The sequence below is a fragment of the Chiloscyllium punctatum genome, chromosome 16, assembly GCF_047496795.1.
Source record: "Chiloscyllium punctatum isolate Juve2018m chromosome 16, sChiPun1.3, whole genome shotgun sequence".
Lineage (NCBI taxonomy): Eukaryota > Metazoa > Chordata > Chondrichthyes > Orectolobiformes > Hemiscylliidae > Chiloscyllium > Chiloscyllium punctatum.
Window position 1 is genome coordinate 2,522,926 of NC_092754.1, and position 25,658 is coordinate 2,548,583.

At 43.3% G+C, this 25,658-nt stretch overlaps 1 protein-coding gene across 5 annotated transcripts in view; it reads right to left on the reverse strand.

The window, feature by feature from the left end:
- Positions 1-421: 421 nt before the first annotated feature.
- Positions 422-25,658, reverse strand: part of smim1 (small integral membrane protein 1) — a 29,644-nt gene continuing 4,407 nt past the window's right edge. The window contains exons 2-4 of one of the 5 annotated variants that reach the window (XM_072585985.1): positions 10,768-10,850; positions 9,118-9,259; positions 422-1,983 (exon numbers count right to left, since the gene is read on the reverse strand). In XM_072585985.1, coding sequence (XP_072442086.1) covers positions 1,857-1,983; positions 9,118-9,221 — 231 coding nt within the window. In that variant the 5' untranslated portion in view covers positions 9,222-9,259; positions 10,768-10,850 and the 3' untranslated portion in view covers positions 422-1,856. Of the gene's footprint in view, positions 1,984-9,117; positions 9,260-10,727; positions 10,854-25,658 lie in introns of all 5 variants that reach the window. The other 4 variants (XM_072585983.1, XM_072585987.1, XM_072585986.1 and 1 more) reach the window with 4 other exon arrangements.

The following is a 25,658-nucleotide window of genomic DNA, read 5'->3' on the forward strand; positions in this document are numbered from 1 at the left end:
CTGGATGTCCAATTGGAAAATGCCCCACTCTGATTCCCATATTGGGAAGATTCTTGTATTTAAATTGTAGTGTTGAATGTAGCCAGACAGGTGACAGAACATCCCATGCCCCCTACCTCAGTTTTGACTCTTCCCTGGACCAGCTTAATTCCCAGCTTTGGCCTCCACCTCCTTCCCTTCACGTTGAGAATGAATTTAACACCTGGTCCATATTATCATCTGAACAAACCACATAATTAGCACAACAAAGTATTTTGATCAACACCAGTACTCCCCAAGGAAATGAATCAACATTGCCACACTCCCTACCACAGCCCATTCTGAGTAGGAGAATTGGCCCTGAAACATTGACCATCTCCCTTCACTGAGGATTATAAAGGAGGGTTATTGGGAATTGCTCACACTGCATGATAGTGACGTTTTAATCAATATCTCAACAAAGGGTCAAAAACATACAGACGAATGAATTATCTGGAATGAACAAGTGGAGAATTGTTTACTGCCAAGACTTACAACCTCAGCTTTATTTACAGAAACACAACACCTGAGACCTTCCAGTCTGTCAAAGGGCCATTTTAAATTGGTGAGATATGTGCTGTGAGAGTCTCATTAAAACTCATTGCATTTGATGTGAGTAGTTATTCTATCTGGGTGTGACACAAATATATCTGATGTATAACTTCCTTCTGATCCCAAAAACATTTTGGAGAATTTGGCACAACATATTTTGGGTGCACGAAGTTGTAACCTGACTCTGGTTGAGATTCCTTGCAGCTTTCAGATTCCGGAGAAAATCAGGTCTCAAATCTTACATCCGTCACTATATGTGTACCCATGTGTGTACTCAATGTGAATCTGGAGATATTGCATCTATGTTCGCCAACTCACTCAAACCGACGTGACAGAGACAAGTGTAGATTGGACGATCATAAGAATTTGGAGGATATTACAGACTGACATGAACAGATTTTGTAGGAGAGTGTCATCAGGGAGTGATGGGGGATGAGTCAGGGGAAAGCTGCAGAAACATCAAATAATTTGCTTCCCAAAACGTAAGGATATTGAGACTTGTTTGACCCCAGGATTGAAACCATGGCCTTGTCTGGTGCATGTGCCTCAATAACACATCCAAGCACTTAAAATGGAATACTGAATCAATTCATCGAAGAGCAGCATGGGTGGAGACAGGTACAGAATTGACAGTTCAGGTGAGGGAGTGTTAGCCAGTTCTGATGAAGGGTCATCAGTCCAAAATATTAACCCTGCGTTTCATTCCACAGATGCTGCCAGATCTCCTGAGCACTTCCAGCACTTTCTGCTTTCATTTTAAATTTCCAGCATCCCCAGTTCTGAAGAAGGATCACTGATACAGTAATCTTGTGTTGCTCACCACAGATGCTGCCAGACTTACTGCATCTCTTCAGCAATTTCTGTTTCTGTCTGCAGTATTTGTTTTGATAAAAAGGCATGATACATTGGACAAAAAGGAGATTCATTTGAATGTTTTGAAAAAAGAAAGGTAATTGGAATTGGTCCGTGTGCTGTGGGTTTGATATGGCTGTGATGTAATATGGCAATGTCAATGAACTGTTGATAGCGTAGCCTACCGTGCACTTGTCTTCCTCAATACACCCCTATGGGAACAACTTGTTCCTTTTGGAAAAAAACAAACTACATCAGAATTTAATTTCATGTCCAACATTCAATAATAGCATACTCCAGTAATTTATGTACTAGATGATTTTCAGATTGATTCTCTCATTATACAGTGTTCAAACAGGGAGCTACTTTGGGGATCACACCTGAAGGAGCATCAAATCATGTCTCAGATGGAATAGAAGAAATTATTTAGGTTTCTATTTGCACTTGTGGACATAGTAGCCTGTCACATAACCAATGATGAAGATGATCCAAAACACAGCAATTCCTCCAAGTACTTTCATCACAATGCCTAGTTTTCCGGTGCATAATTTATCATAAATCCTGAAATGAGAAACAAACAAACATATGCTGAATATTTAATCAGGTCAGTGTTACAAGTAACAGCAAGACTGTTGAAGCAACGGTTATCTGCACACAAGGACACAGCAACACAATCTTGCTTCATGATAACTCCTAATTGGCTAGCAGTTCTGGGAGCTGTTATAAAAAAAACTTCCTTTCATTCAGCTTGTGTATTTCGACACAGATATATATACCAAGCCTCAGTATCAGAACATCACGGGGAAGATTATTAATTGCCAAGTCCATCCATTCTCATTGCTTGTCTGCAAGTTCCCTTCCTCACACTCCAAAATCACAGAGGAAACTCAATCAGGACCTAATGTTACGTTGGCAAACACGTTTATAAACAGCTGTCATGTTAAAGCAGAATGCTGGATTTCAGCGTCTGTGAACTGAGTACAAACATATCAACATGGCAATAAACAGCAATAGGAGGACATTTGGCTCTTTCAGTCTACTCCCCCATTCAATAAGATCGTGCTGATCTGACTTGAACTTCACCTCTACATTCCCGCATACCACTGCTGGTGAATTGAAGTTCATTAGAACTCAGTATTGTTTTAGATTTCTTGCAGTTGCAGGTTTTTTGATTTGGTCCAAAGTACTAATAAATTTTTCAGTATTATTTTATAATTTTGATTCATTGGAATAATCAAAATTTAGCTCATGGTAATAGTTATCTAAAGATCCTTTAATCCTTTCTTTTATTTATTTTACCTTTGAGATTTATTACTTTCTTATGTCTAAACTGCCTTTACTTTTGAACTTTAAATACTAAATTGCTTTGGAAGATTTTTTTTTGGTTTTAACTCAGCCAATGAAAAAATGAATCGGGAAGATATTGATAATCTGCATTCTCAGCAAAAAATGCAATACCTTCCCTCTCCCAGCCTCGACAGCCCTTTCTGGTGAAGAATCCCACAGTTTCATTGTTCTCTGGGAGAAAACATTCTTCTTCAGCTCTGTCTTAAATCAGTGCCCCCTTTTTCTGAACTACCTTCTGGCCCTGGACTCAACCCTGAAACAACCACTCCACATCTACTCTGTCAAGTTCTCTAAGAATCTTGTGTGTTTCTTGTGGAGATGATTTCCATTCAGAGGCTGAGCTGACAGAATCCATCATTCAGACCCACAATGGGCTGAAGGCATGGGAAGGACAGGAGGTTGCTGCATCTTTAAAACAACAGCCAGAGTTTCAGAGGCCACCACTAGTTTCCTGTGTGTCAGCTGACAACGCTACAATCAATAATTCTGCTGGATTTACAAGATTTCAAGAGTAATAACATAGACCAATAGAAATTTAGAAACTATGTCCAGCATCAATGGATTTAGAAGGAACAAGAGAGAGTGAATAAACTCACTTCCAACTTGAACCTGCCATCCCTTACTACTGACAGTGCCAGTCTGAAAGAAGATTGGACATGGTTAGGTTGGAAAGGTCCCAGTGAGGTGGCCCAGGCTGGGTCTGCGACAATGCTCGAATTGCTTTGATGCTCCTGGACTTTGAAAGGAACCCTGGTCCAATTTATTACTCAGTATCTTCAGCTGGATGACCCAGGGATGCCAACTGTGCTCAGCATCAAAACTCAGCAATACCTCAAGTCCAGCCAAAACCATCAAGGTTAGTGGACATTGGTTTCCATCTAATTGTTTCCTAGCAACACTTAGAGCTTCCAAGAGAGATGGAAAAAACAGAAAAATGAACAGATTTTAAAAATTAAGCAAATGTAAAATATGTACACATCTGTTCCATTGTCTTTTTAAATTTATTGGTTCATTAAAATATTAAGACCATAGATCATAAGATATCAGAGCAGAATTAAACTATTCAGCACATCATGTCTGCTCCACTATTTAATCATGGCTGATATGTTTCTCACTCCCATTCTCCTGCCTTCTACCTGTAAAGCTTGAGCCCCCTACCATTTAACACTGTCTTAGAGACATTCAATGACTTGGTCTCCACAGCCCTCTTTGGCAATGACTTCAACAGATTAAGCACCCTCTCCTGAAGACATTCCTCCTCATCTCAGTTCTAAAGAGTCATCCCTTCACTCTGAGGCTGTGCCCTCAGGTCCTAGTCTCTCTGACAAGTGGAAACTTTTCTCTATGTCCACTTTATCCAAGCCTCTCAGTGTCCCATAAGTTTCAGTCAGATCCCCGTCTTCCTTCGTAACTCCTTTGAATACAGACCCAAAGTCCTCAACTGCTCCTGGCATGACAAACTTTTCATCCCTGGAATCGTTCTCATAAACTTCATGTGGGCACCTCCAACACCAGCACATCCTTCCTCAGATATGGGGCCTGAAACTGCTCACAATATTCCAAATGCAGTCTGACCAGAGCCGTGTACAACCTCAACAGTACATCTCTGCTCTTGTATTCTAGCCATGTTAAATAAATGCTAACATTGCATTTGCCTTCCTATTGAATAACTGCATTTTGGAAAGGCAAATCAGGGCAGGACTTATACACTTAATGGTAAGGTCCTGGGGTGTTTTGCTAAACAAAGAGGCCTTGGAGTACAGGTTCACAGTTCCTTGAAAGTGGGATCCCAGGTAGCTAGGATATTGAAGAAGGTGTTTGGTATGCTTGCCTTTATTGATCATGCATTGGGTATAAGAGTTGGGAGGTCATGCTGCAGCTGTGCAGGACATTGGCCACTTTTGGAATACTGTGTGCAATTCTGGTCTCCCTGCTATGTAAAGGATGTTGTGAAACTTAAGAGGGTTCAGAAAAGACTTACAAGGATGTTGCCAGGGTTGGAGGATTTGAGCCACAGAGAGAGACTGAACAGGCTGGGGCTGTTTTCCCTGGAACACCGGAGGCTGAGGGGTGACCTTATTGAGGATTATAAAATCATGAGGGGCATGGATGGGGGAAGTAGCCAATGACTTTTCCCCATTCTGGAGGAGTCCAGAACTAGAAGGCATAGGTTTAAATTGAGAGAGGAAAGATTTAGAAGGGACTTAAGCGGCATCTTTTTCATACAGAGAATGGTGCATGTATGGAATGATCTGCCAGAAGGAGTGGTGGAGGCTGGTACTATTACAACATTTAAAAGGCATCTGGATGGGTATATGAATAGGAAGGGTCTAGATGGATATGGGCCAAATGCTGGCAAATGGGACTAGATTCATATAGGATCTGATCAGCATGGATGAGTTGGACTGGGGATCTGTTTTGGTGCTGTATATCTCTATGACTGTATGAACCTGCATGTTAACCTTAACAGAATCCTGAATTAGGTCTCCTAAGCCACTTTGTGCTTCAGATTTCCAAAGCCTTTCCCCATTTAGAAAATAGTTTATGCCTCTATTCTTCCAACCAGAATGTATAACCCCACACTTTCCTACATTGTCTTCCATCTACCACTTCTTTGCCCACTCTTCTAGCCTGTCCAAGTCCTTCTGCAGCCTCCCTATTTCCTCAACACTTACCTGCCCCTCCACATATCTTTGTCTCATCTGCAAACTTAGCAGCAATGCCCTCACTTTCTTTGTTCAGATCATTATTGCATAATGTGAATATTTGTGTCCTAACGCGGACCCATGTAGCACTCCACTAGTCACTGGCTGCCATTCTGAAAACGACCCCTTTATTGCACTCTCTGCTTCTGCCAGTCAGCCAATCCTCAATCCATGCCCCTAATACCATGGACTCCTGTGCGGCACCTTGTCAAAGGCCTTTTGGAATCCAAGCAAGTCACATCCACTGACTCTCCTTTGTCTAGCTTGCTCATTACCTCCTCAAGGAAAAGCAATAAATAAATAAACACATAAATAAATAGCAATAAAATTAAGAATTAAAAGTAGTATTTTTGAGATTTTAGCCAATCATTGTACAATTTTACAGATATTATATTTTAGCTTGTTTGTACAATCATAATTAGTCATAGAGTCATAGAGATGTACAGCATGGCAACAGACCCTTCGGTCTAACCTGCCCATGCTGACCAGATATCCCAACCCAATCTAGTCCCACCTGCCAGCACTTGGCCCATATCCCTCCAAACCCTTCCTATTCATATACACATCCAAATGCCTCTTAAATGTTGCAATTGCACCAGCCTCCACCACTTCCTCTGGCAGCTCATTCCATACATGTACCACCCTCTGCATGTAAAAGTTGCCCTTTAGGTCTCTTTTATATCTTTCCCTGTCACCCTAAACCTATGCCCTCTAGTTCTGGACTCCCCGACCCCAGGGAAAAGACTTTGCCTATTTATCCTATCCATGCCCCTCATAATTTTGTAAACCTCTATAAGGTCACCCCTCAGCCTCCGATGCTCCAGGGAAAACAGCCCCAACCTGTTCAGCCTCTCCCTTTAGCTCAAATCCTCCAACCCTGGCAACATTCTTGTAAATCTCTTTTGAACCCTTTCAAGTTTCACAACATCTTTCCGATATGAAGGAGACCAGAATTGCATGCAATATTCCAAAAGTGGCCTAACCAATGTCCTGTACAGCCGCCACATGACCTCCCAACTCCTGTACTCAATACTCTGACCAATAAAGGAGAGCATACCAAATGCCTTCTTCACTATCCTATCTACCTGCGACTCCACTTTCAAGGAGCTATGAACCTGCACTCCAAGGTCTCTTTGTTCAGCAACACTCCCTAGGACTTTACCATTAAGTGTATAAGTCCTGCTAAGATTTGCTTTCCCAAAGTGCAGCACCTCACATTTATCTGAATTAAACTCCATCTGCCACTTCTCAGCCCATTGGCCCATCTGGTCAAGATCCTGTTGTACTCTGAGGTAACCTTCTTCACTGTCCACTTGATTTCCAATTTTGGTGTCATCTGCAAACTTACTAACTGTACCTCTTATACTCACATCCAAATCATTTATGTAAATGACAAAAAGTAGTGGACCCAGCACCGATCCTTTTGGCACTCCACTGGTCACAGACCTCCAGTCTGAAAAACAACTCTCCACCACCGCCCTCTGTCTTCTACCTTTGAGCCAGTTCTGTATCCAAATGGCTAGTTTTCCCTGTATTCCATGAGGTCTAACCTTGCTAACCAGTCTCCCAAGGGGAACCTTGTCGAACACCTTACTGAAGTCCATATAGATCACATCTAGCGCTCTGACCTCATCAATCCTCTTTGTTACTTCTTCAAAAAACTCAATCAAGTTTGTGAGACATGATTTCTCACACATAAAGCCATGTTGACTATCCATAATCATTCCTTCCTTTTCAAATGCATGTACATTCTATCTCTCCAACTTGCCCACCACCGAGGTCAGGCTCACCGGTCTATAGTTCCCTGGCTTGTCTTTACCACCCTTCTTAAACAGTGGCACCATGTTTGCCGACCTCCAGTCTTCCGGCACCTCACCTGTGACTCTTGATGATCCAAATATCTCAGCAAGAGGCCCAGCAATCACTTTCCTAGCTTCCCACAGAGTTCTCGGGTACACTTGATCAGTCCTGGGGATTTATCCACCTTTATGCATTTCAAGACACCCAGCCTTTCCTCATCTGTAATATGGATATTTTTCAAGATGAGACCATCTATTTCCCTGCATTCTATCTCTTCCAGATCCTTTCCACAGTAAATACTGATGCAAAATACCCATTTAGTGTCTCACCCATTTTCTGCAGCTCCACACAAAGGCTGCCTTGCTGATCCTTGAGGGGCCCTACTCTCTCCCTAGTTACCCTTTTAGATTAGATTCCCTACAGTGTGGAAACAGGCCCTTCGGTCCAACAAGTCCACACTAACTCTCCGAAGAGTAACCCACCCAGATCCATTTCCCTCTGACTAATGCACCTCGTGCCCACCTCACCCTATGGGCAATTTAGAATGGCCAATTCACCTAACCTGCACATCTTTGGACTGTGGGAGGAAACCGGAGCACCCGGAGGAAACCCACGCAGACATGAGGAGAATGTGCAAACTCCACACAGGACAGTCGACCAAGGCTGGAATCGAGCCTGGGTCCCTGGTGCTGTGAGGCAGCAATGCTAACCACTGAGCCACCGTGCTGCCCCACGGTGTCCTTAATGTATTTGTAAAAACCCTTTGGATTCTCCTTAATTCTATTTGCCAAAGCTATCTCATGTCCCCGTTTTGTCCTCCTGATTTCCCTCTTAAGTATACTCCTACTTCCTTTATACTCTTCTAAGGATTGACTCGATCTCTCCTGTCTATATCTGACATATGCTTCCTTCTTTTTCTTAACCAAACCCTCAATTTCTTTAGTCATCCAGCATTCCCTATACCTACCAGCCTTTCCTTTCACCCTGACAGGAATATGCTTGCACAATAAGAATCAGAGAGTTATAGAATCATACAGGACAGAACTGGCCCTTTGGCTCATTAGGTTTGCATTGACCCATCCTCAGTAATCCCACTTTGCTGCACTGGGTCCTAAACTCTAGTCTCTCTCAGTTTGTAGGTTTGTACCTACTGCTGAACCTCACAGGTGCAGTACTGAACAGTTACTTCTTCTCCACCCTTCTGTGCCCTCAAAATTTTATACACCTCAAACAGATTCCCCTTAACCTTCTCGAAAGAAAACAACCTGAGCTTATTAAGCCTCTCTTCAAAGCTAAACTACCCCACTCCAGGGCAATATCCTGCTGAATCTCCTCTGTACTCCCTCCAGTATAATCACATCCATTATGTCGTGTGCAAACCAGAACATGCACACAGCACTCCAGCTGTGGCCTAAGCAATGTTCTGAACAGGTCCAGCATAACCTCCCTGCACTTCTAATTCATGATTAAGGCAAGAGTCCCTATTGTGCCTTCTTAACCACCCTATTAACCTGTCCTGATCCAGGGATCTGTGGATGAGCCCAAGATCCCTCTGTTTCCTGGAGCTTCCTGGTGTCCTAACGTTCATGGAGTACTCCCTTCTCTTGTTACTTCTTCCAAAGTGCATCGCCTCACACTTTTACAGTGCACCATTTCAGTTTAGTAATGTTACTGATTAAAAGAACAAACTTAGATTAGTACTAGGGTCCTCAACTTAAACTTTCAACTGAAATTTCGGACAGATGCGGATATTTGGAGAAACGTGAATTGTATTGCATGTCCATAAACTGATACCTTCTGAGCACACTATGGGCTATGGAATAATCTTTGAAAGCAGCCGTACCTTTTACAGCCTGAAGCTTCTATTGCAGAAATGCTGATGGTGACCTGGTCCTGGGCATTGTCATTCCATCGACTGTACTGCACATCTGTCTCATGAGTGATCATTGTTAAATTCAATCTCTGGTGCTAAAAATTAGCTGGATCTGTAATAACACAAAACTCATGCCTTTAATGTTCTTGTAGTTAATCTAAGTAGAGAAATTGTTTTTTTAAAATGATCATTCTTTCTTGTTGGATAATAATGGCAGAAAAAGACCTTTCAGCCCAGTCACCTAGAGGCTGTACTGTTATTCAGTCGGATCATGATGGGCTGTATTAAAATTTCATCTGTACCATGACACTACAAAAACCTTTAGCATTAACTTGGTTCAACTTCCCTTGAATCCTTATGATTAAAGTAATTCTCCAGCTCAAATGTAAAGGCTTCTAATATAATATTCTGGATTTTGTTTAATTTATGGCTGTATAAAACACTTGTGATTCCAGGAGTTAAGTACAAAATCTAGGCAGATTGGGGAGGGCGTTGTATTGATGAAATTGCAATCTTTTAGCTAACTCATGGTTTTGATGTTTGCTGAGCAGGATGGAAAAGATCCATTGAGACAAAAGGAAGAATAAGGAAATTTTCCAGATGGCTGAGCTAATGCTTACCCATTAACCAACAGCATCAGAATATATTAACTGGATTTTTATTCCTTTGCAGTTTATTGGAATTTGCTGATAACAAATTCCTTCCTATGTTGGAGCAAATTACTGTAAATGCTGGAATCTGTACTGAAAACAACAAATGCTGGAGATCACAGCAGGTCAGGCAGCATCTATGGAGAGAGAGCAAGCTAATGTTTTGAGTCTAGAAGACTTTGTCAGACCTAACGTGAAGTGTGGAGGGGCAGCATTTATGCAATGGTGTTGTGGGGGTGTACCAGGGAGGTGGTGAAGTGCTGGGAGAGAAAAGGATAGAGTAGATTAAGTGATCAGAATGAGAGAATGGCCGAACAATGGTCCAACTGCCAGAATAGAAAAAACAGGCAGACCCACTGAAGTGGATTGGCCGTGGGAAAGGATAGATTTACGGGGTTAGGGTGAGGGGAGTGGGTCTGAGTGGGATGCTCTTTAGAGGGTTGATGTGGACTTGATGGGCTGAATGGCCTGCTTCCACAATGTAGAAGTTCCATGATTCCATATGAATACAGTCTAGGGCTTCCTTTTAAGGCTACAAGACAGTTATTGCCAGTTGTGAGCTGATGTGTTCCTATTAAGGCCACAGAACATGCCTGGCAATCCATTGTCTTTGCAGTAAGAAGTTCCTGTTCTTAGGAACTGAGGAATAAAGAGCTGCATATCTCATTTTTGGTGAAAGTGAGGACTGCAGATGCTGGAGATCAGAGTCAAGATTAGAGTGATGCTGGAAAAGCACAGCAGGTCAGGCAGCGTCCAAGGAGCAGGAAAATCGAGGTTTCAGGTAAAAGCCCTTCATCAGCCCTTTATCCCTGTCAGGGTCTTTGAGGTAGTGGTGTGCTCTGCGTTTTGGTGGGATATTGGCATTGACACCACTGTAAGGACTCTGATGGGATTGTGCTGTTCACCCAGACCATGTGAAGGACCTCTCACCACCATTTGAGAGCAGTCAGCATCCTTCAATGTGGATCACCTTGCATGCAGCTTCTCAAAACTTGCAGAGGGGAGAATTCTCCTAATTTTCACTTCAATTCGCTCACATATTGTGATACACTGCTGCTGAGCAAAGACAGGAGAGAAATCTTACAGACAGTTCAAGTAGTTACTATCAAAAGAAAGAAAAAAACTCTCATGGCAATTATATAGCACCTACTACATCTCAGATAATCCAAAAATGTTTCACCAATGAATGAATTATTTCTAAACTGTAGTTAAGACAAACATGTTAGTCAGATTTCATCTGGCAGGTTAATACAAGCAGCAATAGATAACAGACCAGATACATTTTTCTTTATCAGTGTCTTTTGTGTGATATTGGCCCAGAAACAGGAAACTTCCCCTGGTTTTCCTCAAGTCTGTCATAGTCCCCTATCTGGAAATTCAACCTTGTTAGCACTGAAGCTGTTCATTGACTATACCATGTGTCACGAATGCTTGAAGGCTCCCAGTTCTCAAGTGACAAACAGGGTAGTATAATCCTGGATTGTCTTCACTCCTGGGATCTGATGTGCTTTCCTGTTTTGCTCTGCTCTCCCTTCATTACTGTCAGGTACCTGACCTCAGCTCTTCAGTTCCCTGGTGCTGTGTGACCTGCACTATCATCTCTTGTTAACCACAAGAAATGCATGAAACCGAATTTGAACGTTTTCAGGTTCACGAGTGAATGATTTTGAAACCTGAGTCTAGAATCTTGAAGCATTTCCATACAAGAGACCTTTTGAAACATGATTGTTTTCCAACCAAGGTAGATGACAAAGGCATTGCTGGTTAAAATATTCATTACACTTGGCAACTTTGTTTCCTCCAGTTCCTCAGAATTTTTGACTTTCTGATGATATTTAGAATACAGCTGGTGGACAATGAGCTCAGCATTCTCTCATGGAATAAAGAAATAACTTGCATTTATATAACACCTTTCGTAATCTCAGGAAGGCTCAAAACATTTTATACCATTTTATTTATTCACGGGACATGGGTGTCACTAGCTAAGCCAGCATTTATTGTTCATCCTTGATTATCAGAATGCAGTTACGCATCAACCACATTGCTGTGGGACTGGAGTCACATCTAGGCCAGACCAGGTAAGGACAATGCACTCCCTTCTCTAAACAACGTTAGCTAACAAGGTCTTTTCAGCAATCAACAACGGTTTCATCGTTGTCATTAAACTCTTAACGTCAGACTTTTATTGAATTTAAATGCCACCAACCATCTCTCATGGTGGGAATTGAACTCAGTTCTTCGGGACACTACCTGGGATAGGATTCTGGGTAATCTAAGATGGAGGATGGGAAACAATTATGGCTGGAAGAGCTGTTCTTTTTTTTTGAGGTCTTTTAGGTGTTGGAGGTGATTTCCTCGAATTCCGGGAGCAGCAATTATTGTTTTATATGTTGTTGCATGTTTTGAAACTTTGAAGAAAAAAAATCAGAACAACAGAACTTTATTTTTGTAAATATTTTTATTGAGAAAAAGAATTTGAATTTTTTACAAAATTAGAAAATTACTACAAAAAGCATAACAATCTTATAATATAACAACAACAACAATGGCGACAGTAACAGTGAACAAACTACTACTCTACTCCACAAACAATTTAGAAGAAAAAAAGAGAAAAAAACCTACGCAAACTACAATTCAATTAATAACTGAACTTAAAAAAAGAAACTAAATGAAACTAAATTGAACCAAGGCAAATTAACTTAAATTAAGTTACTACACTCAGTGCAATCCCACCAAAGCTCCCCACCACTGGGAGCATCAGTTGGCGTACCCATATTTGTTTGGAACTCTTCCTCCCAGGGGCCCCCGGGCTGCCAGACACAGCCCTCATAGTTATACAAAGGCCCTGACCAATATGGCTGACAAGTCCACATCTATATGGTTCAAAAAGGGCTGCCAATTCCTACAAAGCAGTTCCGTTTTCTAGTGCCCCATACTTGTAAGAAAGTCCAGGGGGATATGCTCCATAACTAATCTACCCCACCCTGAGAGTCCTGGGGGATTTTCTGAAACCCATCTCATCAGGATGTTCTTCCTTGCACAAAGTGAAAGAATATTAAACAGTTTCTTCCCATGTGCATCCAAAGAAGGGAGGTTTGGCAAACCCAAGAGTAGGGACACTGGATCTACCTTGAGCTCAGTTCCCAAGACCCCTTCCAAAACACTTGCTATAAAGCTCCAATACCTACAAAGCTTGTGGCATGACCACAAGAGTACCAACATCTGTTTTACATTTGGGCCATATTGGGTCGCTCCTGTCATAAATTTTGTAAGCTGCTTCGGTGCCAAATGAGCCCTGTGGAGTGCCTTCAGATGCATAGCCTGCATCCTATTGCAAATCGAAATCTTCCTTATGTTCTCCCAAATATCTTGCCACGCCTCTGATGAGATCTCCACCCCCAATTCCTGTGTCCAGATTCCGCACAGCCACTCAATGTCCTTCAAAACATTACCTCCTGATAAATGGTAGAGGGTGGCTGACCGAGAGAGTACCCATGGACCAAAGTACTCTCCTCTCCACTTCCAACTTAGTGTAGTCCTTTTCTGTATAAAGTTGCTAATCTGAAAATAACAAAAGAGGTCCATCCTAGATAGTTTATACTTCTGGCTCAACTGCTTGAAAGATACCATGACGTCCCCATCAAATAAATTTCCCAAACAGGAGACTCCTCTAGTCTCCCAGAGCCTAACACTGGAATCCATCGATCCCAGCCGGAATCCTAACATTCCTTCCATGGGAGTAAAAGGAGAAGTTTTTTGTAAATTGCCCTCACCTTGTCGCATCGTTCTCCATGTTTTAACCATGTTAAGGACAATCAGGTCTCTGCAATGCTCCATACCAGTCCTCATCTTGTCCATAAGCAACAAATTAATGAGGGGGCATTCTGCCTGGGAGGCTGCAATGTCCAGCCAGGTTGACCACAGGTCCTGGCAAGTCCAATCAGCCACATCGGAAATTGATATTTGTTAAAATCTGGAAAATCCACACCCCCCCCATCCCCTGCGGAAGCTGCAATTTGGAGAGCTTAATAAGAGGCTCCTGTGACGAGCCAACTGTAAAGCCTCAGTAGTGCTTGCCCAGGCAGCATCAAAGGGAGCATTCACATGGGATATAACAAATAAAGAAGAACATTCATTTTAACCAGAGCTATTCTACCCAATCAGGATATCGGAAGAACCTCCCAGCAAGATGGTTCTGTCTTATCTTCTCTAGCAACGGGAGACTACCAAGCCTGGAATCGACCCTTGCTGGCACACCTGTACCATATTTAGTACTCTTCTAATATTAGAGGACCTGTGACCCCTAATAAAACCTGTCTGGTCCTTCCTTCTGGAGCTTCTCCAACCTCAATGCCAGCATTTTCAACAAAATTTTGAAGTCCACGTTTAATAATGATATGGGCCTATACGAAGTGCAATCCTCTGGGGCTTTCCCTCTCTTGAGAATGAGAGAAATATTTGCTTCTCTCAGAGAGGATGGGAGGCAGTCCTGATATGAATAATTTTACATATCCAGCATTGGCCTGGCCAGCATTTTATAAACTCCTTGTAAAACTCACTCTGAAATCCATCTGGGCCAGGTGTTTTACCACTCTGGAGCTGCTTCACCGTCTCCTGTGTCTCTTGGATTGTCAGAGGGGCATTCAAAAGAGACGCCTGCTCTGAAGTTACACCTGGGAGGTCCAAGATCTTAAAAAAGGGCTCCATCTTCACCAAGTTGTCCTCACAGCCCTCCGACCAGTACAACCCAGAGTAGAACTTCCTGAATACCGTTAATCTTTTTTGGAACTGTGAGTGAGAGGGCCAGCACTCTCTCTGATGGATGTGATAGATTGGGGGGGCATTCTTCTTTCTGGCCCAGTACACCAGATACCTACCTACCCGGCTTATCACTATACTCACCATACTTTGTTTCACAAAGGAAATCTCCCTCTTTGCTGTCTAGGTGAGTGCAGAGCAGCCCAGAGGGCTGTAATCCCCTGCAACTTGGTTACAGACGGTCTGTCAAAGTATGCTAACTCAGATGCTTTCAGCTGAGCCTTGAGCATATGCTGCTGCTCTCCCGACAGGTTACTGGCCGTACCTTGATTAATGTCCCAAAAGATTTTAAAGTCCTGCGAAAAATACTCAGTAAACTTGCTATCCTTCAGGAGAAAGGATCAATGCGCCAATGCCGCGAGCCTGTTCCATCACCATCGGCCTTAACCTCCGTGTACACTGTTGCATGATCAGAAATGGCTATGTTCCCAACTCTGCAGGACAGCATCGAATTCAGAAAGGCCAATGGAGCAAAAACCATGTCAATCCTAGTTTAACACTTATGTGGCTTAGAGAAAAAGGTGAAGTCCGTACCCTCAGGGTGAAGACATCTCCACACATTCACCAACCACAGCTCCCTATTCGGATCCACCAGCTGCCTGGATTGTGGGGATATACCCGTGAGACCCCATGGCATCCTGTCCACCTCGGGGTCTATAAGTCAGTTAAAGTCTGCCCCTATAATTGCATGACGTGCCTCAAGGGCCATCAACCTGGAAAGTGCATCCATTAAAAATTTGAGGAGATGTGCCGGTGGGCTGTATGCATTCAAGATCCCATACTCCTCTCCTTGTTTTAAAGCTTTAAGGGCCATAATTTGTCCATATTCATCCTTAATTTGGTCTAACAGTTGTAATGGGAGATTCTTCTGGATGAGTATAGCTACTCCTCTACTTTTCGAATTAAAGGATGGGGTAAAGACCCATCCGAACCCTCCCTGCTGCAACTTTAAGTGCTCCCTATCAGTTAGATGTTTTTCTTGCAGCAAGGCTACATTGGACCTTTCTTTTCTAAGACTTGAAAGGATCTTTTTTCCCTTTACCAGTGAATGACTCCCCTTAACATTCCAGGTACACCAGGTAAATGGTTAGCCATAGCCATCTGAAACAGTCTGTGACCCCCTGGGAGGAAGAACCCCACTCGTTGCGTACCAAGTGAAAGCAGTAAACAGCTCATATAAACTTGAAAATCCAACTACAAAAACTACCAAATCAAAACTTCTAACAACTACTTCTAGAATGAACCAACATATAACACAAATAAGAGGAGACTTTCCCCCTTGCCCACAAGGGGGCATCCATACTACCCACTAACCCCTCGATGGCTCCATCTTGCTGAAGCCATGCCCCAAACCCAGGCAAAACAAAGTAAAGTTACATGTGTCTTACAACAAGAAAATTGAAAGTGGGCACTCAACCCATCCCATCCATCCTTTGACCCTACGCAATCCTGGTTAAAAAAAAAACCTCCCCTGCCTCCCTAAACCACTCCCCCCCATCCCATACAAACAGAGAGAAATGAAAAAGGAATGATAGAGAAACAAAGGATAATGGGAGGGGAGAAAGAAGGGAGAAGAGAGAGAAAGAGAAAAAAGGGACCCCCACATAATAAAAAAACAAATTAGGGAAACCAGGCAAACTACAGAGAAAGCAAACATATTATTTGAGACAGTCAGTCTATTTTAAAATTTCTAGGAAGTCGTTTGCCTTTTCTGGTGAGTCCAAGTTAAACACGGACCGTCTGTGGCTGAAACATAATATTGCCAGATATCTTACAGAGTACTGAATATCTAAGTCTCTCAGCCTCCTTTTTAACCTCAACAAAGGCCTTCCTCTTGCTGATCACGGCTGCAGAAAAATCTTAGAAAAACAAAGTTCTTGCTCCTTTGTATATCAGAGCCTGAAGATCCTTCCCCAGTGCTCTAGAAGCTTCCAGCACCAATTGTTTGTCTCTGTAATGCTGGAGTCGCACTAGGACGGGGCAGGATTGCTGGTCTGATCCGAGCCTGTGCACTGCGATCAGATGGGCCCGCTCAACCCACACCTGGCCAGCCCCGAATTCCAGATTCAGAAACTGCGGGAGCCATTGTTTTACGAAGCTGATCAGCTGGCCTTCCTCCTCCCATTCCGGCAGCCTGACCAAGCGGATGTTCTTCCAATGACCTTGATTTTTGAGGTCATCGACCTGCTGTTCCAGGGCCTGGACTTGACCCCCAAGGAGTCTGCTGAAAATGTGTTGCTGGAAAAGCGCAGCAGGTCAGGCAGCATCCAAGGAACAGGAGAATCGACGTTTCAGGCATAAGCCCTTCTTCTGGAACCCCAAGGATTCTGCCGCAGTTTCGGAAGCCGTGGTCCGCTGTTCCACCTCCATGATGCACTGCCCGAGACAATAGATCTCTTGGTCGTGCTCCTACAGCATGGTCGATATCGGTTCCAGCCTGGTCCAGGTCTCCTCCATCGCTGAATTGATCTTCTCTTGGAGTTTCTGAGACAAGGCTCTGCCCCACAGGTCATTCCCCTGGGGTGATTGCAGAGGCTGATGCTGCAGCTGCAGGCATGTCTGTTACTGCAGGGGAGTGCACTCTTTAGAGTCATAGAGATGTACAGCATGGAAACAGATCCTCCAACCCTGGCAACGTCCTTGTAAATCTTTTCTGAACCCTTTCAAGTTTCACAACATCTTTCCGATAGGATTTTTGATTTCAAAAATCAAGGTCATAATTGCTTGGTGCAATCTTCGCTGTTATTTTGTCTTAGTCATTTTTCTTAATCAATTAAAGTGACACACAGCAATTCTGAGGATCCAAAACTACCGATTTTTATCACAATGGGTGAGAAAGGTAGAGTGAATGCACCACTTTGTCTGAGGTCTTAGTGCAGAGCTCAGCAGGGCAGACCTACTGGATCACTGCCATCTTGGATCTCTTTTAAAAGGAGAAAGACAGACAAAAGGCAGCACATTGTCAGTGAAGAAGAGAGAGAAAGACACCTACACTGCTTATTGACATAGCAGTGAATCTGCGCAGTTACTGCCTTTGCTGTTTGAATTCATGCTTCTCTGGACTCTGGAGTACGTCTAAGAAAAATTAAAAAGCAGCAGATTTCACAGCTGACCTTGGAGGAACCTGTATGGGGTAGCTCACAGCACAGGAACCGATGAGTGCATAGTTTTTAACACGTAACCTTGCTGTAAGTCTACAATAGTGAGTAGAGTGGGTTCTTTCTTGATTGTATGTTTAATTGAGACCTGTCTCTGGATTAAATTTTAAGCACTAAGTTAGCCTGGAGCACTGTTTTTTAGAGCAAAAAGATGGTGGTATTTTCTGGGTCTGAAGATTGTGAAGGAGCAAAGATGGCCTTTAAGTGAGTGATAAGCTCCTCCTGTTGGATGTGGGAGTTTAGGTTTTAGGGAGAGTTTACATGTTACTAATGATTATGACTGCAGGAAGTGTCTTTGGTTACGAATCCTATCATATCACATGGATCGGTTGGAGCGACAGTTAGAGGCAATGTGGAAATTATAAGAGCTGAGGGTATGATGGAGTGAAATTATAGGAAGGAAGAAAAGCCACAGATACAGTCAGGTAGATGGGTTAACTCCAGGAAAGGTAGGAGGGGTAGGCACGTCATGCAGGAGTCTCCTGTGGTTATCCCCATTTCAGACAAGGATGCTGTTTTGGGAAATTGAGGGAGTGATGGACTCTTGGGGAATGTAGCATGAACAGCCACGTCTCTGGTATCAAGACTGACTCTAATGTAATGAGGGGTATGTCGAGTTCCAAGTGATTGATTATGTTAGGGGACCTCCTAGTCCGAGGCACAGACAGACGTTTCTGCAGCCGGCAGTGAAAAATCAGAATGGAGTGTTGCCTCCCTGATGCCAGGATCAAGGATATCTCAGAGAGCGTGCAGAATGTTCTCAAAGAGGAGAGGGACCATCAGGAATCATTGTACATATTGGATCTAAAGGGATAATATAGAGAGTTAGGCAGGAAGTCCTCAAGGGTAGTGCTATCTGTATTACTCCCGGTGCTATAAGCTAGTGAGGGCAGGAATAGGAAGATAGAGCAGATGAGTGCGTGGCCCAGGAGCTGGTACATGGAAGAAGGACTTATGCCCGAAACATTGACTCTCCTGCTCCTTGGATGATGCCTGACCAGCTGTGCTTTTCCAGGAAACACATTCTTGACTCTGATCTCCAGCATCTGCAGTCCTCACTTTCTACTGCACAGGGGAGAAGGGTTCACATTTTTGGATCATTGGAATCTCTTCTGGGGTAGAAGTGACCTGTACAAGAAGGACCAATTGCACCTCAATTGGAAGGGGACTAATGTACTGGCAGGGAGATTTGCTAGAGCTGCTCAGGAGGATTTAAATTAGTAAGGTGGGGGGTGGAACCCAGGGAGATAGTGAGGAAAGATTTCAGTCTGAGGCTGGTATAGTTGAGACCAAAGGCAATTCAAACAGTCAGGGCAGGTAGGGACAAAGCAGAGAACAAGGTGGGACTGATAAATTGAACTGCATTTACTTCAATGCAAGGGGCCTAACAGGGAAGGCAGTTGAACTCAGGGCATAGTTAGGAACATGGGACTGGGATATCATAGCAATTACAAACACATGGCACAGGGATGGACAGGACTGGCAGCTTAATGTTCCAGGATACAAATGCTACAGGAAGGATAGAAAGGGAGGCAAGAGAGGAGGGGAGTGGTGTTTTTGATAAGGGATAGCATTACAGCTGTGCTGAGGGAGGATATTCCCGGAAATACATCCAGGGAAGTTATTTGGGTGGAACTGAGAAATGAGAACCGTTAACTGATCATCTTATTGGGATTGTATTATAGACCCTTTAAAAGTCAGAGGGAAATTGAGAAACAAATTTGTAAGGAGATTTCAGTTATCTGTAAGAATAATAGGGTGGTTATGGTAGGGGATTTTAACTTTCCAAACATCAACTGGGACTGCCATAGTGTTAAGGGTTTAGATGGAGATGAATTTGTTAAGTGTGTACAAGAAAATTTTCTGATTCAATATGTGGATGTACCTACTAGAGAAGGTGCAGAACTTGACCTACTCTTGGGAAATAAGGCAGGGCAGGTGACTGAGGTGTCAGTGGGGGAGCACTTTGGGGCCAGGGACCATAATTCTATTAGTTATAAAATAGTGATGGAAAAGGATAGACTGGATCTAAAAGTTGAAGTTCTACATTGGAGGAAGGGTAATTTTGACGGTATTAGGCAAGAACATTTAAAAGCTGATTGGGTGTAGATGTTCGCAGGTAAAGGGATGGCTGGAAAAAGGGAAGCCTTCAAAAACGAGAAAACAAGAGTCCAGAGACAGTGTATTCTTGTCAGGGTGAAAGGAAAGGCTGATAGGGGTAGCGAATGCCAGATGACTAGAGAAATTGAGAGTTTGGTTAAGAAAAAGAAGGAAGCATATGTCAAGGAAAGACAGGAGAGACCGAAAGAATCCTTAGAAGAGTATAAAGGAAGTAGGAGTATACTTAAGAGGGAAATCAGGAGGGCAAAAAAGGGGACATGAGATAGCTTTGGCAAATAGAATTAAGGAGAATCCAAATATATATTTGTAAAAATATATTAAGGACAAAAGGGTAACTAGGGAAAGAATAAGGCCCCTCAAAGATCAGCAAGGCAGCCTTTGTGTGGAGCCACAGAAGTTGAGGGAGATACTAAATGAGTATTTTGCATCAATATTTACTGTGGAGAAAGACATGGAAGATATAGAATGTGGGGAAATAGATGGTAATATCTTGAAAAATGTCCATATTACACAAGAGGAGGTGCTGGATGACTTGAAACACATAAAAGTGGATAAATCCCCACGACCTGATCAGGTGTATCCAAGAGATCTGTGGGAAGCTAGGGAAATGATTGCTGGGCCCCTTGCTGAGATATTTGTATCATCGATAGTTATAAGTGAAGTGCCAGAAGACTGGAGGTTGGCTAATGTGGTGGCTCTGTTTATGAAGGTGATAAGGACAAGCCAGGGAACTATAGACAAGTGAGCCTGACCTCAGTGGTGGGCAGTTTGTGGGAGGGAGTCCTGAGGGACAGGATGTACATGTATTTGGAAAGGCAAGGACTGGTTAGGGATAGTCAACGTGGCTTTGTGTGTGGGAAATCATGTCTCACAAACTTGATTGAGTTTTTTGAAAAAGTAACAAAGAGGATTGTTGAGGGAAGAGAGGTAGATGTGATCTATATGGACTTAAGTAAGGTGTTTGACAAGGTTCCCCATGGGAGACTGGTTATCAAGGTTAGATCTCATGGAATACAGGGAGAACCAGCCATTTGGATACAGAACTGACTCATAGGTAGATGTCAGAGGGTGGTGGTGGAAGGTTGCTTTTCAGACTGGAGGCCTGTGACCAGTGGAGTGCCACAAGGATCGGTGCTGGGTCCACTACTTTTTGTCATTTATATAAATGATTTTGATGTGAACATCGGAGGTATAGTTAGTAAATTTGCAGATGACACCAAAATTGGAGGTGTAGTGGACAACGAAGGTTACCTCAGAGTACAACAGGATCTTGATCACATGGGCCAATGGGCTGAGGAGTGGCAGATGGAGTTTAATTCAGATAAATGCGAGGTGCTGCATTTTGGAAAAGCAAATCAGAGCAGAACTTATACACTTAATGGTAAGATCCCAGGGAGTGTTGCTGAACAGAGACCTTGGAGTGCAGATCATAGCTCCTTGAAAGTGAAGTCACAGGTAGATAGGATAGTGAAGAAGGCGTTTGGTATGCTTTCCTTTATTGATCAGAGTATTGAGTACGGGAGTTGGGAGGTCATGTTGCAGCTGTACAGGACATTGCTGAGGCCACTTTTACAATATTGTGTGCAATTCTGGTCTCCTTCCCATATGAAACTTGAAAGGGTTCAAAAAAGGTTTACAAGGATGTCACCAGGGTCGGAGGATTTGAGCTTTAGGGAGAGGCTGTTCAGGCTGGGGCTGTTTTCCCTGGAGCATCAGAGACAGAGGGGTGACCTTATGGAGGTTTATAAAATCATGAGGGGCATGGATAGGATCAATTGATAAGGTCTTTTCCCTGCGGTGGGGGAATCCAGAACTAGAGGACATAGGTTTAGGGTGAGAGGGGAAAGGGATCTAACGGCAACTTTTTCATGCAGAGTGTGGTGCATGTATGGAATGAGCTGCAAGAGGAAGTGGTGGAGGCTGATACAATTACAACATTTAAAAGGCATCTCGATGGGTATATGAATAGGAAGGGTTTGGAGGGATATGGGCTGGGTGCTGGCAGGTGGGACTAGATTGGGTTGGGATATCTGGTCAGCATGGACGGGTTGGACCGAAGGGTCTGTTTCCGTGCTGAATATCTCTGTGACTCTATGACTCTAATAGTGTAGTGATAATAGTGTATGCAATGTTGTACTGTGGGAAATGGAGAAAGCACGCCATCTGTTGGCGATATTGATCTCACAATCCTTCAGCAATGTTCTCATAAACCAGAACCAGTTTCCTGATATTGCGCTGTACAATCTTAATTTCCTGATATTCCTGTTATTAATCAATTGGATGCTTCCCTTTCCATTGAGCTAGTTAACTTTATAGTCCAGTGACAAATTATGAAGTATAATCCTTGGTACCAATACCAATATACAACTTCTATTGTGATATTAACTATCAAAATTGCTGATACAGTCATGGTAATTTCTTTTTCTACCTAGATTAATAGCTGGATGAATGTAATCTCAGATGAATGCAAAACAATTTATGCTCCAGTTCCCTGACTGGGATGAGTAATGAGATGCCAGCAAAAAGGAATTCCTTTATCAACAGATGTTTTATTTTGTTTTTTTGCTCTTCATGCCACATTTGATGCAACATTTGGCACAAATAGAGAAATTGTCTGAAACAGGATATATCCAAGAGTGAAGTCATTATTCCTCCTTGTCAGTCTCACAGATAAGTTTGGACACATGGGGTGCATTAACTCTTGCTGATTTTAGTAGGAACATTGATCCTACGAGTAACGACATTGAGGGGCTTGTGTGTTGGGAATTTGGTAGTGTCCCTACCTCCAGAGTATGTCTGAACATGATTTGGAGTATCGGTGTTGGACTGGGGTGGTCAAAGTTAAAAATCACACAACACCAGGTTATAATCCAACAGATTTAGAGTCATAGAGTCATAGAGATGCACAGCATGGAAAGAGACCCTTCGTTCCAACCCGTCCATGCCAACCAGATATCCCAACCCAATCTAGTCCCACCTACCAGCACCCAGTCCATATCCCTACAAACCCTTCCTATTCATAAACCCACCCAGATACCTTTAAAATGTTGCAATTGTACCAGCCTCCACCACTTCCTTTGGCAGCTCATTCCATACACGTACCACCCTCTGTGTGAAAAGGTTCTGGACTCCCTGACCCCAGGGAAAAGACTTTGTCTATTTACCCTACCCATGCCCCTCATAATTTTGTAAACCTCTATAAGATCTCTCCTCAGCCTCCGACGGTCCAGGGAAAACAGCCCTAACCTGTTTAACCTCTCCCTATAGCTCAAATCCTCTCCCTATAGCTCAAATCCTCTCCCTATAGCTCAAATGAGCAGCACTTCAAAAGCTAGTACTTCTAAATAAACCTGTTGGACTATAACCTGGTGTTGTGTGATTTTTAACTATGTCTGAACAGGTTGACTGAAATAACTATAAGTAACATTGTTAAAGATTGGGACTTAAAATGAGTATCGATTCAAGATCGATACAGAATTGGCTGGTCGACAGAAGACAGCGAGTGGAAGTGGAAGAAAAATATTCTGCCTGGAAGTCAGTGGTGAGTGGTGTTCCACAGGGCTCAGTTCTTGGGCCTCTACTGTTTGTAATTTTTATTAATGACTTGGATGAGGAGATTGAAGGATGGGTTAGCAAGTTTGCAGACGACACAAAGGTTGGAGGTGTCGTTGACAGTATAGAGGACTGTTGTAGGCTGCAGCGGGACATTGACAGGATGCAGAGATGGGCTGAGAGGTGGCAGATGGAGTTCAACCTGGATAAATGCGAAGTGATGCATTTTGGAAGGTCGAACTTGAAAGTTGAGCACAGGATTAAAGACAGGATTCTTGGCAATGTGGAGGAACAGCAGGATCTTGGTGTGTAGGTATATAGATCCCTTAAAATTGCCACCCAAGTAGACAGGGTTGTTAAGAAAGCATATGGTGTTTTGGCTTTCATTAACAGGGGAATTGAGTTTAAGAGTAGTGAGATCTTGTTGCAGCTCTATAAAACTTTGGTTAGACCACACTTGGAATACTGTGTCCAGTTTTGGTTGCCCTATTATAGGTAAGATGTGGATACTTTGGAGAGGGTTCAGAGGAGGTTTACCAGGATGCTGCCTGGACTGGAGGGCTTGTCTTACGAAGAGAGGTTGACCGAGCTCGGATGTTTTCATTGGAAAAAAGAAGGAAGAGAGGGGACCTAACTGAGGTGTACAAAATAATGAGAGGCCTAGATAGAGTTGATAGCCAGAGACTTTTCCCAGGGCAGAAATTGTTAACACGAGGGGTCATAGTTTTAAGCTGTTTGGCGGAAAGTATAGAGGGAATTTCAGAGGCGGGTTCTTTACACAGAGAGTTGAGAGAGCATGGAATGCGTTGCCAACAGCAGTTGTGGAGGCAGGGTCATTGAGGACATTTAAGAGACTACTGGACATGCATATGGTCACAGATATTTGAAGGTGCATACATGAGGATCAGTGATCGGCACAACATCGTGGGCTGAAGGGCCTGTTCTGTGCTGTACTGTTCTATGTTGTATGTTCTAAGATTAGAGTGCCCTTTATCAGCCCTTCCTGATGAAGGGCTTTTGACCGAAACGTCGATTCTCCTGCTCCTTAGATGCTGCCTGACCTGCTGTGCTTTTCCAGCACCACTCTAATCTTGACTCTGATCTCCAGCATCTGCAGTCCTCACTTTCACCTTAAACTGAGTATCCAAGGCTTGCAAGCCTATGGATCAAGTGCTGGAAACTGGGAGCAGAATAGTTAGGTGGTTGTTTTCAAAAGGAGTAGAAATTATGTGCCGAAGGGCCTTTTTCTGTGATGTACACCTCCATGGTTCCATGATTCTATTAATAGCTTAATTGTATTGAAATATCCCTTCCTCGTTTTGTTCAATTGCAGTACTGCAAGATTGTTGTATGGTTTAACCAGGTTAGAGACCAAAAAATAACTGCAAATGTTGGAATCCAAGGTAGACAAGCAGGAGGCTGGAAGAACACAGCAAGCCAGGCAGTATCGGGAGGTGGAGAAGTCAATGCTTCAGGTATTAACCCCTCCTGATGCTGCCTGGCTTGCTGTGTTCTTCCAGCCTCCTGCTTGTCTACAGTGTGGTTTAACAGACAAAATGTACAATATAAAATGTTTATGACAAATATACAGCACTCGGTAAAGATAAAATTACATTGATTTGCTGGCACTGAAAGTGCCCAGTGTTTATTCTGCAGCTTCCTGATCCAGCAGCCCCTCCTTCCTTGTGCATCAAGTCCATTACCGTAGGGACGTTGTTACACACAGCTGCTAACTGGTCATGAGGCACTCCCACACCCCGTGCTGGCCATGGGCTTGGTATGATCACAGCTGGAAGCAAAAAATGCTGGGTGATCACAGCGGGTCAGGCAGCATCCGTGGAGAGAAGGTATTTAACCTGCACATTTTTGGACTGCAGGAGGAGACCAGAGCACCTGGAGGAAGCCCACGCAGACACGGGGAGAATGTGTAAACTCCACACAGTCAGTCACTTGGGGGTGGAATTGAACCTGTGCCCCGAACCACTGAGCCACATTGCCATCCTAACTCAGAACCTCTTTCAGACTCATCTCTTGCAGGGGGGAAAACACAACAGCCACCTCTTTCATTGCTGATGCGAACTGGAGGTGACCCTTTGCACAAGGTACAATCCCCAGTGCCACTGTTTCCTGCCTCAATTTTCAAAGGAACTGAGGAGTGGGCCATTCAGCCCATTGAGTCTGTTCCACCATTCAGTAAGATCGTGGCTGATGT